Raw genomic sequence first — 12,650 nt, forward strand, 5'->3', positions numbered from 1 at the left:
CTCACTCCTCCCCTTCAAAACTCCCCCCCAACCCCTCCCATTCAAATCTCCCCCCATACCATTCCTTTCCAATTCTCCCTCCTCCCCCCTCCTCAAAGCTGCCTCCTCCCCCCTCCTCCTCAAAGCTGCCTCCTCCCCCCTCCTCCTCAAAGCTGCCTCCTCCCCCCTCCTCCTCAAAGCTGCCTCCTCCCCCCTCCTCCTCAAAGCTGCCTCCTCCCCCCTCCTCCTCAAAGCTGCCTCCTCCCCCTCCTCCTCCTCAAAGCTGCCTCCTCCCCCTCCTCCTCCTCAAAGCTGCCTCCTCCCCACTTCGTCTCCCTTCTATCTCATACCTCCACCCCCCCCCCCCAACCTTTTACTTTCCTCTGTCCCCCCTCAAACAACCCCTCACTGTGCCCCATCCCTTCACCATCAAACCTTTCATCCTCCTCATCCTTTCCTTTCTTGGAACTCTTCTGCAATCTCTGACACACTATCAACTGCTCTCCCTACCTCCCCCTCTCATCCTTCATCTTACCCTACTCCTCCCCTCCCCTGTCCTGTACCCGATGCTCCCCCTCTCTCTTCATTAACGGTATGGACCTCAAACATCCGGGGCCTTCGCTCAAACCTGACTGATCTCTCCATACAGGTTGCTTCTGACAATCCAGACCTGATCTGCTTAACAGAGACTTTCCTCCTTCAAGATGTCTCTGATTCCTTAATATCTCTTCCTGGTTACTCCCTCCTCCGGTACGATAGACCTGAGCCTCGGCCTAGTGGTGGGGTGGCTATCTATCAAAAACTCTCTTCCTCACTCTCCTTGCACTGCCCTCTCTCCTCCTCACCCCCAGGAGTACCTCTGGCTACGGCTTCCTCTAGGCTCCCACCTTTTGTTCATATGTGTTCTGTACCGTCCCCCAAACAGTGATGACTCCATCTACATTTCACTGTCTGACAACATGGACCAACTTCTATCCACTCATCCCAACTCTCTCTTCCTCATATGTGGTGACTTCAACTGTCATCATGCCACCTGGTTGGGTGTGGGTTCCTCTCTCACCAGTCATGGCACCTCAGCAAAGGACTTCTGTGACTCACTGGGATTGACACAATCTGTCAATTTCCCGACCCGGATCTCAGCCAATGGAGTATCTTCTCTTCTAGACTTGGTTATGACAAACTTCCCTGCTAATGTCTGCTGCTCTTCTTCTGCTCCAATCGGTTCTTCTGATCATGTACTTGTCAAAGTGGACATCTCTCTGGCCATTCTCAGAGAGCCTCCTCAGCGTCGACGAGTCTGGCATTTCACTCAGGCCGACTGGGACGGTTTTCAAGCAGCCATCAATCGTCTGGATTGGTCTCCCATCTCCACTGCCTCTGACATCAATTCTTCCTGGGAATTCTTCCAAAGCAAATTGATCTCTCTCATGCACAGATTTATCCCATCTCGCCTTCAGTTGTCTTACCCTTCCTCCCATCCATGGTACACTGAATCTTGTGGTGAGGCAGTTGCCCTGAAACAACTTGCCTTTGCCTCTTGGAAGGCTAATCCAACTGAAGGCAATCTCAGTTCCTTCCACCAAGCTCGGAACAAGTGTGTGTCTACCCTCAGGAGTGCCAGGAAGCACTATCTCTCCTCACTCAAGAATGAACTCTCAAACCTGTCTCCTCCCTCCAAATCCTGGTGGCGCCTGGTCAAATCCGTTTCTGGTGTTTGTTCCCCCTCCATCCCCTCCCTTGGCCATACAGTTGACATCGCACGTGACAAAGCCGAATGCCTCAACTCTGTGTTTGCCTCAAAATCCTTAGTCCCAAACCCATCTCTCCCTGTTCCCACCTTTCCCAGTCGAACCCAACTGCTCCTGGACTCTGTGTCCTTCTCTCCTGACAAGGTGGAGGAGTTTTTGTCAAACCTCGACTCTGATTCTGCAACTGGACCAGACGGCATCAGCCCACGGGTCCTAAAATCCTGCTCTGCCGCTCTATCTCACCCTCTCTCTGTTCTTTTCACCCTCTTTTGCTCAAGGTCATCTGCCAGCATCCTGGAAATCAGCAAACATTACCGCTTTACACAAAAAAGGTGCAAAAACAGATCCTTGCAACTACAGACCAATCAGCCTGCTCCCAATTATCAGCAAAGTCATGGAATCCATCATTGCTTCGGATATGAAATCTTTCCTCTTCTCCAATGGTTTGATCTCTGATCATAAATTTGGTTTCAGACCAGGTCACTCTACTCTGGACATGCTGCTGCTGCTGTCTCAACAATGGATGGAGGTCCTCAATGCCAAACAGGAAATCAGAGCTGTCTCCCTTGACATATAACGTGCCTTCGATACGGTCTGGCACCCAGCTCTGCTCACCAAACTCTCCTCCTATGGTATCCATGGAAATTTCCATGCATGGCTTGCGGACTTCCTCTCTAGTCGTCGTCAACGTGTGGCCCTGAATGGATTTCTCTCATCTCCCCTTCCTGTTGAGGCTGGAGTTCCCCAAGGCAGTGTGCTGGGCCCTGTGCTTTTTCTGGTCTTTATCAATGATCTCTCCGACTCCCTGGAAAATCCTCTCTATCTCTTTGCTGATGACTCCACTCTCTGCCGCTCCATTCCTCTTCCCACAGATCGGCAGTCTGCAGCCTCCTCACTCTCTGAAGACCTGGACAAAATCACAGACTGGTCAAACAAGTGGAACATGTCTTTCAATCCTGACAAATCTCACACTCTTACTATGTCTCTCCGAAAAGATCGACTGGACAACCCTCCCATCTACTTTCTCAACAATCCTCTCCAAGAAGTTCTGTCGCTCAAGCTTTTGGGTCTCACTATCTGCCATGATCTTTCTTGGGAAAACCACATTTCCAAGCTGGCCTCCAAAGCCAGTCGCCGACTGGGCATCCTCCGTCATGCGAAGTCCGTCCTAGGCACACCTGAGCTCCTCACCACATACAAGGCTTTCATCCGCAGCTCAATGGAATACTGTTCTCCCCTATGGGCTGGTGCTCCTGCCTCACACCTGGCTTGGCTTCACGCTGTCGAATCCAAAGCTTTCAGAATCATTGGAATCTCCCGCGATGAAGCTATCTCTGAGGGCCTTTCACTCACTCACCGCAGGCAGGTAGGTGGTCTTTCTGTCTTCTACCGACTCCTCTCCGGCCTTGCTCCCCCAGCTCTCTCTGTGCTCTGTCCCCCAAACATTCCTACAGGTCGCACAAGATCTGCCAGCCACCCTCTGATGGTTAAACTGCCGAAATCTCGGCTCTCTGCTCACCTTCACTCTTTCATTCCTCTTTTCTCCCGCCTCTGGAACAAACTCCCACACTCACTTCAATCACACTCCTCCCTCCAGGTCTTTAAAACAGCTGTTCACCACCATCTCTTATCTTCCCCCATCCAAAACCTTGATCTTTTCTACCCCACTAATTCACCCCAGATCCACCTTGTTTGAAATTCCAACTTCTTTCCTGGAAGTCCTGGCAATGTCCATATGTTTTATACCTCTCCCACCCCCCCCCCCTTCCCATGCCTCCCCCCCCAAAGCCCTCTCCCTCCCACAGTTCTCTTGATGTCTCCATGTCTCTCGGTCCCTGCTCTCAAATGTTGTGTTTGTGTCCTTCCCCCTCTCTAACGCTCCCGATGTTATTTGTTTTATGTGTCTGTTTGTCTTTCTGTGTGATTAATGTTCGCTCTTTCACGAGCCTCGATCTTGTATACAAAAAACAAAAAACAAAAAACAAAAAAATCACATTTTTTGGCGAAGCGAAGCAGGCGTATAATAATATTTCTGGTGATAACACAGAGATGGCCGAGAGTTATACACTGCTATCACTTTTTTTTTCATATCTAGGGACATATATCTTGCTAAAATCACAATGAGCCTTACTCCATCTGTATGGTACCAACCAACCCCCTTGGCTCATAGCCTATTTTGTAGATGTTCCGCGTCCATACGACCAGTAACCAGAATATCATCCTGGTAACAAACAACGTTGCGTTCGGTGGCAAACAAACTGTCCATGACACGCTGATAAATTCCAGGTGCAGATTTCACTCCAAAACTGAGTCGGTGGTACTTGTACAACCCACGATGTGTGTTGATGGTAAGATACTGTTTCGAATTCCGTCCAAGTGGAGCTGTAGATAGGCGGATTTGAGATCGAGTTTCGTAAAAGCCTTGCCTCCCGTGAGACGAGCATCGAGGTCTTCGATCCTCGGGATTGGATATTTTTATCTAATGAAGAACACTTGTTCACGGTCATTTTACAATCTCCACATATGCGGATGGACTGGTCCGATTTTATGACCGGAACGATGGGCGCAACCCATTCGGCATACTGGATTTGCTCGATGACGCCCAGATTTTCAAGATGATCCAGTTCCTTGTCAATCGCTCCCGCAGGGCGAAAGGGACTGGGCGAGCTCTGCAAAATATAGGATTGGCATCCCGGTCAACACTGAGTTTAGCCGTATGTCCTTTCAAGGTTCCAAGCTCATCCTTGAAGACATCCGGGTACGTATCCAGCACATTTTTGAGTGTGTATGCTGCGGTAGGAGAAACGTTGGCTGCCCGGTGTTGATGAATGCTTTTCCAATTCAGTTGAATTTTGCTCAACCAGTTCCTGCCGAGTAAGGAAGGGCCCTTTCCAGGAATGACGATCAGGGGTAGGTGAAACTCGTGGTTATCGTAGCCCACCGTGACGTCACATGTACCGCAGGGAACAATCTTCTCACCTGTATAAGTGAAGAGTCCATAGGTAGTAGGTTTCAGATGGGGTCGGCCAGCATCACTCCACAGGTTTGTGAAAACAGCATGGCTGATGAGCGAGACGGCCGCACCAGTGTCGACCTCCATTTGCAATGGTCGATTGTTGACAACAGTAGCAAGAAGAGGGTCCCGCTTATCGCGAGAATCAATACGAAACAGGTCACACGATTGAGTTGTCGGAAACAGAGCTCACCTGGTCAAGCTCAGGTTCCACCGAACCGATATACTGATGAATCTTCTTGTTAGCAGCTTTCTCTTTTCCCAATTTGCGAGTGATGCAAGCTGGAGCAATATGGCCAGTTTTCGAACAGAAATGGCAGGTGGCATCTTTGAACCGACACGTCTCCGGAGGGTGCTTTCCGTTGCACCGAAAACATTTGTTGTGCGTTTGAGACTGCACTGGCTTCTGACGAGGAGCCTTGTTCCAACGTTTTGGCTGATCATGATCGAAACGATTCACAGCAGGGCTGGTACCAGACGAGCGAGTGGCACCGATGCTTGTGGCGTTGCGTTCAGCACATTCCATGGAAATGGCAGTGTCTCTGGCATTTTGGAAAGTCAGTCTTCTCAGCAATCAGGCGTCTACGAGTGCGGTCATCGGACATGCCAACCACCAGCAAATCACGGAGCATGTCATCAATCGTGTCCCCAAATTCACACAGATGACAGTTTTTTGAGGTGTGCAATGAAGTCTGCGATCGACTGACCTTGCTGCTGTCTGCACATGTAAAAATTAAACCGACACAGGATGACTGAAGGAGATGGATTACAATGTTCCTTCAAAGCGGCCTTCAGCTCTGCATACGTGAGCTCCTGGATTGTCCGAGGACGAATCAGGTTTTTAACGTGTGAACGTCTCACCCCCGCAAACGGACAGGAAGACGGTCTTCATCCGGGCTTCGGTCGCGATGTCGTTCGCCTCGAAGTAGTAAGACAACCGCTCAGAATACGTGTCAAAATCCCCCTCATGAGGGTCGAATTCATCGATATGGCCGAAATGTCATGGTCTAGACTCTAGACGTTTATTCTCGTCGCCATGTGGGGTATCTCGACAGACCACGATCGATTGTCGCACACGTTTATCGACTCTCCCGATACAGGCCCGATTCACCGCAGCGCCATCCGAGCTGGGCCGTAACTTCCGGAAAAACGGAAATAAACCCGCGGGCACGGTGTAGGGATACAACGGTGAATATTTGCAGCTTCAAGCTTCATACATGACAAATCCGGTAAACGTTTGAATCGGCTGAAGGTTCGAACCGGTAAACGTTTGAATCGGCTAAACCCCCCATTTTTGTAATGGTACAGAGGTATACAATACAAACAAATGGAGCATTAAAACGGTTTTTTGAGGGTGTAATTTGGCGCCACATCCACTTGGCGACTGCATATAGTACTTGTTATTAATGAATATAACAATGTATCAGTTAATATAACAAGACCCAGAACAAGATGAACACAATACCCTGAGCCTTCGTATTGCCAGAGCAATGCAAACATTACAGCCATAACAGACGAAACGGTCAATTAAAACAAACCCGGTGACAGCTACACAGACATGGTACAGATAACGGACTTGTCCCAATGTCCACGACTCATCGACCGCATCAAGCTGGCGGAACCCGTGACGACGAGGATCATGGAGGTTTATAACAGTTTTTGCTAAAAATGCATTATAAGTGTTTTACTCATCACGGTCATCTCAAAAGATCATCGGAATATTCTTTCCTTACCCACAAGACCGATTTCGCGGCTGTTTGAACGGAGGAGGCATCCTAACCAACGAGCGTTTAAAAATAACGCCACTTGGTTTTAGAGCGGCATGGCGTATTCCGCTTCCGCATCCGGAAACTCAGCAAATGAAAATCACAAATCAATCCGTCCACATTCACTTTATATTTTTTCCAACTGATAATGCGTTTCATATCTCATTACCAATACAATCAAAATCATTGTATTCAATTAGGGTTTTCGTACATCTGTTAAAACTGAATCAGTGAAAGAACACTGCCCGTAACTACCTTGCCATGGCCACCTTATAGTGTATAGAAACATAGTGTACGCGGAAGCGAAATAGCTGAAAGAAGGCAAAGAGGACAATCGTGCTCTCGTATATATTACAGGTAAGTGCCAACATCTTGGAAAAAACGAAAAACGTTGCACCTCTATATCTCCGAAAGTGCTGAAAAGAAAAAATTGAGACATGGCTCATTGTAAAGAACAATCAATGGGGAATAAAATATGATAATAATAATAATAATAATGCATTTATTTTATATAGCGCTTTTCAGGGAGCCCAAAGACGCTTTGACAGAGTGCTGAAGGAGCTGTGCTCCAACGCGAGTCGAAAGGATTGACGCGACCAAAGACGGAAATTCGTCCGAGTTGCTTTATTGCACGTATCAAACTCGGGTACTCTGAAAAGCCCGTTTATCGGGCAGCAATATATATACACATCATGCCGGGGCGTTTGCCCGGGAAAGGCAAGACCGGGCATGCCCGGGCGTCCTAGGCGAGCCCTGGAAAGGCGAGGCTGGGCATGCCCGGGCGTCCTGGGCGAGTCCTGGAAAGGCGAGTCTGGACATGGCCGGGCGTCCTGGGCGAGCCCTGGAAAGGCGAGAGCGGGCATGCCCGGGCGTCCTAGGCGAGCCCTGGAAAGGCAAGGCTGGGCATGCCCGGGCGTCCTGGGCGAATCCTGGAAAGGCGAGTCTGGACATGCCCGGGCGTCCTGGGCGAGCCCTGGAAAGGCGAGAGCGGGCATGCCCGGGTGTCCTAGGCGAGCCCTGGAAAGGCGAGGCTGGGCGTGCCCGGGCGTCCTGGGCGAGTCCTGGAAAGGCGAGAGCGGGCATGCCCGGGCGTCCTGGGCAAGCCCTGGAAAGACGAGACCGGGCGTGCCCGGGCGGCTCGGGCGAGCCCGGGAACGGCGAGTCCGGGCATGCCCGGGAGAGGCGCGTCTGGGCCTGTCCGGGCGGCCTGGACGAGCCCGGCATGGTCATTGCTCCCTGGCCGCGTCCTCGGAAGGTGCAAGGCGATTGTGTATACCCAGCGGTAACCGCTACACACGCCCCTCCAGAATCGACTTGCACCGGCAGGGTCAATTTAAGGGGGGTCCTGATGACCCGGCCGAAGCGACCCCTGGAGGGTCGTGGGGGGGGGGGGGTCCGGTGTGGTGGTGGGTGGTCGAGCGGGGGGAACTGTGGACGGGGGGCGGCCTCACCGCGGAGGAAGGGCCAACCGTGGTGGTTGGTCGACTTCCACGTGCGCCGGCTTGAGGCGGTCCACCGAAATCCGGTCCGACCTGCCGCCGATGTCGATGACGAACGACTTGTCGTCCCGTCGCAGGACCCGGAAGGGCCCGTCGTACGGCGGCCGGAGTAGCCCCCGGTGTGCGTCATGACGCACAAAAACGTACTCCGCTGTGCGAAGCGCTGGGGGGACGTAGGACTGGGGGCCACCGTGGCGGGACGTTGGCACGGGGGCAAACCATCGGGCGGCCTCCTGGAGGTCCGAGCGCTGGCGAGCTGCGGACCAGGGACTGGTAGATCGGGCACGAACTCGCCCGGGACACGGAGCGGCTGGCTGTAGACGAGCTCGGCAGTGGACGCCTGGAGGTCCTCCTTGGGGGCCGTGCGGAGGCCCAAAAGGACCCACGGCAGCCGGTCGGCCCAACCGTCGTCCTGAAGGCCGGCCATGAGCGCGGCCTTCATGGACCGGTGAAAACGCTCGCACAACCCATTGGCTTGGGGGGTGGTAGGCCGTGGTACAGTGGAGCTGGACTCCCAGGTTGCGGGCGACCGCGCCCCACAGCTCGGAGGTGAACTGCGGACCGCGGTCCGAAGAGATGTCCGCCGGTGCGCCGAAACGGGCGACCCAGGTGGCGATGAAAGCCTGTGCCACGTCGGCGGTGGTGGTGGAAATGAGGGGAACAGCCTCCGGCCACCTGGTGGTCCTGTCCACCATGGTGAGCAGGTGGGTGAACCCCCGCGAGGGGGGCAGGGGACCCACCAGGTCCACGTTGACGTGGTCAAAACGCCGGTCGGGCACGGTGAAAGGTGCCAGCGGGGCCTGGGTGTGGCGGTGGACCTTGGCCCGCTGGCAGGCCGTGCAGGCGTTGGCCCAATCGCGGACGTCCCGTCGAAGGCCGTGCCAGACGAAACGCGCCGACACCAGCTTCTGGGAAGCTTTTTTTTCTTCTTTTTTTTCTTTTTTTTTTTTTGTATACAAGATCGAGGCTCGTGTGAGAGCTAACATTAATCACACAAACACAAATGGACACATAAAAAAATATGATAACGGGAGCGGGAGACACGATAGGAAGAGAGAGGGAAGCACACAAGTACAACAGTGGAGAACAGGAACATCGGGAGATCTGTGGGAGGAAGAGGGCTTGGGATTGAGGGGGGAAGGTGGAAGAGGTATGAAACACCTAGACACTGCAAGGACTTCAGGGAGAGAAGTCAGTATTTCAAAAAAGTGCATCTGGGGTGACAGTTTGGGATGGGAACGTTGGTGGGAACATTGGTGGGATTGGGATGGGAACGTTGGTTGGATCTGGGGTGGGAACGTTGCGCTCTCTTTGCTGTCAGTCTTCGGGTCAGCGTACCTCTGTGAGCAGATATTCTCACACATGAAGAACGTGCTCAGCCCGGGTCAGCCCGGGTTTCCGGCCCGGGTGAGAAAGGCCGTGGATGGAGGCGAAGATGCGGCGCTGCCAGGTAACGGGCACGATGGGGCGAGGCTGGCCTTGGGAGACGTCGCAGAGCAGGACAGTGTCCGCGAAGGGGACGTCGGCCAGGCGGAGGCCCGTGTCCGCCGCCCGGAGGGCCTGCACCGTGGTGTCGGTGGTCTGGTCGGCCGCCATGGGCGCGAAGTCCACGCCGAGGTGGACCGCGTTCGCGCTGGCCCGAGAAAGACAGTCGGCCACGGCGTTGTCTTTGCCGGCGACGTGCCGGATGTCCATGGTAAATCCCAACACGGCGGAGAGGTGGCGCTGCTGGCAGGCCGACCATGGCTCCGTGACTTTGGCCATTGCGTAAACCAACGGCTTGTGGTCGACGAAAGCCGTGAACGGGCGGCCCTCCAGGAGGTGCCGGAAATGGCGAACGGCCAGGAATAGACCGAGGAGCTCGCGGTCAAACGTGCTGTATTTTAACTCGTTCGGCCGGAGTTGCCGGCTGAAAAAAGCGAGTGGCTGCCAAACCCCGTTCACCCATTGTTCATGTACGGCGCCCACCGCGTAGTCGGAGGCGTCCGTAGTGAGGGCGATGGGAGCGTCGAGCACCCGGTGAGCCAGCAGCGTTGCGTCGGCGAAGGCCCGCTTCACGCTCGTGAATGCCGCGTCCATGGCCACGGACCAGACGATGTCATGCTTGGCCGGCTTCCCCCTGAGGGCTTCGTAAAGGGGCCGCATGAGCTGAGCAGCGCGGGGCACGAATCGGTGATAAAAATTCACCATGCCGAGGAACTCTTGCAGGGCCTTGATGGAGCGGGGACGCGGGAACTTGGTGATGGCCTCGACCTTGGTCGGCAGCGGCACGGCCCCGGTCTTGGTGATGCGGTGGCCCAAAAAGTCAACGGCCATCGTGCCGAAGTGGCATTTGGCCGGGTTGACGATTAAGCCGTGCTCGCTGAGGCGTCCGAACAGTGTTCGGAGGTGGAGGAGGTGCTCGGCCCGGGACGTGCTGGCGACGAGGATGTTGTCCAGGTAGACGAAGAGAAATGGCAGGTCGCGCAGCACGCCGTCCATCAAGCGTTGGAACGCCTGGGCCGCGTTCCTGAGGCCAAACGGCATCCTCAAAAATTCGAACAGGCCGGACGGCGTGATGATGGCCGTTTTTGGGACGTCGGCTGGCCTGACAGGTACCTGGTGGTATCCCCGTATCAGGTCAATTTTTGAAAAAATGACCCGTCCCGCCAAACGGGCGGAAAAGTCTTGGATATGCGGGATCGGATACCTGTCGGCGGTGGTAGCGTCGTTGAGGCGGCGGTAGTCGCCACATGGGCGCCATCCGCCCCCCGGCTTTGGCATGATGTGCAGTGGTGAGGCCCACGCGCTATCGGAGCGCCGCACCATGCCGAGGCGCTCCAACGCGTCGAACTCGGCTTTGGCCACGGCGAGCTTGGCCGGGTCGAGGTGGCGGGCTCTGGCGTAGACCGGCGGGCCCGTAGTGGGTATGTGGTGCTCGATACCATGTCGCACTGCGACGGCCAAAAACGTCGGCCGCGTGAGGGCCGGGAATTCCGCTCGCAGGCGAGCGAACTCGTTCGCCGCCGGGAGGGCGCATGCTAGTTCGGTCGGCGCGGAGCTGCTCATCGTACATGCCAGGGAGCTGAAGGTCTCGGCGTTGACAAGGCGACGCCGTTTGACGTCGACCAGCAGCCCGTGCGCGCAGAGGAAGTCGGCGCCCAGCAAAGCCATGGGCATGCTTGCGGTCACAAAGGTCCAATTAAAGCGCTGGCTGCCGAAGCAGAGGGTGACGTTGCGCGGGCCGAAGGTGCGTATGGCCAATCCGTTGGCAGCGACCAAGGAGGGGCCGCAAACGGGGGTCTGCTTGTCCTGCTCGGAGGCAGGTATGACGCTCAGTTGGGCGCCGGTGTCACACAGGAAACGCCGCCCGGACGCTTTGTCCTTAATAAAAAGCAAGTTGCCTGAGTGGCCGGCGCTCATGGCTGGTAATGAATGCCGGCCCGGCCGTTTCCCGACTTGCCGAAAGTGCACGGGGGTTGGCACATCCGAGCCTTCCGTCCGAACCTGGCGTTGTAATAACACCACGCCTGGTCAGGTGGAGGCCCCGGCCGTCATGTTGGAAGCGGTCGACGCGGCGTGGCAGCCGCCAGTTGCACCGGCAGTTCGGCCTCCAACCGCGCAGGGTGCTCGGGCGCCATGGGCGTCGCCTCGGATGGCGGCGGGCTCCAGGTAGCCGCCCCGATGTGCTGGCCTGCCGAGGAGATCTTGTCGGCTTCCCTGCGAGGGCGCGGGGATCCGCGATCTGCGTGCCTGCCAGGGCGAGGCGTACCTGGTTAGGCAGCTGGCGGAGGAACAGCTCTCGGAACAGAAAATCCGGAGAGTGCTCGAGCAGCGAGAGCATGTAGTCCATTCGCTCGGACGGGCGCGTGTCGCCGAGCTCGGGCAGGTCGAGCAGGCGTCGTGCGCGTTCCGCCGGTGAGAGGGCGAAAGCATCGAGGAGGAGCGTCTTGATCGTGCCATACTTGTCAGCGGCTGGCGGGCGCTGGAGGAGGCTCAGGGCGCGGGCCGCGGTGGCGGAGCCGAGCGCTGCTACCACATGGTGGAAGCGGGTGTCGTCGGCGGTGATGCCTCGCAGGGCAAACTGGGAGTCCGCCTGGGCGAACCAAACCGCCGCGTGAGCCTCCCAGAAGGTAGGCAGTTTAAGGGCAACTGCCGTGTCCATGTCATGGGTCACCAATGAAGGAGCTGTGCTCCAACGTGATTCGAAAGGATTGACGCGACCAAAGACGGAAATACGTCCGAGTTGCTTCATTGCACGTATCAAACTCGGGTACTCTGAAAAGCCCGTTTATCGGGCAGCAATATATTGTTACAGACGCGGCTTTTAGATGTTATATTGACCGAGCGGTGGTGTATTTAACCGCGTCCGAACAGTTCCTCCCCGATTAAAACCCGATTCCACCCGACGTTGACCAGATCGCCCCACAGATATTCAATCGGGAAATCTCTAAAGCGACCGAAAGAGAAGGAAAAAGAAGAAGAAGAATACGGAGGAAGAACAGATTTATTATACACACACAGCAATGGATGGAAGAAGCAGTAACACAGCGAATGGTTAACTTACACTATTCATTTTTACTTAGCCCCAAGACAAACGAGCAGGACAGGACGTTCACACTTACACAGGGGATAATTGCAGGCAGGTAGGGCTTGAGATGGATTG

At 55.0% G+C, this 12,650-nt stretch overlaps 1 protein-coding gene across 2 annotated transcripts in view; it reads right to left on the reverse strand.

The window, feature by feature from the left end:
- LOC137434170 (uncharacterized) overlaps window positions 1–6,600 on the reverse strand; it is a 93,452-nt gene extending 86,852 nt beyond the window's left edge. Inside the window, exon 1 of one of the 2 annotated variants that reach the window (XM_078785723.1) lies at window positions 6,474–6,600. In XM_078785723.1, the coding sequence (XP_078641849.1) occupies window positions 6,474–6,514 (41 nt within the window). In that variant the 5' untranslated portion in view covers window positions 6,515–6,600. The remainder of the gene's footprint in view (window positions 1–6,473) is intronic. The other variant, XM_078785724.1, reaches the window with a different exon arrangement.
- Between the last annotated feature and the right edge of the window lie 6,050 nt (window positions 6,601–12,650).

The sequence above is a fragment of the Myxine glutinosa genome, chromosome 10, assembly GCF_964187855.1.
Source record: "Myxine glutinosa chromosome 10, kmMyxGlut1.1, whole genome shotgun sequence".
Classification (NCBI taxonomy): Eukaryota; Metazoa; Chordata; class Myxini; order Myxiniformes; family Myxinidae; genus Myxine; species Myxine glutinosa.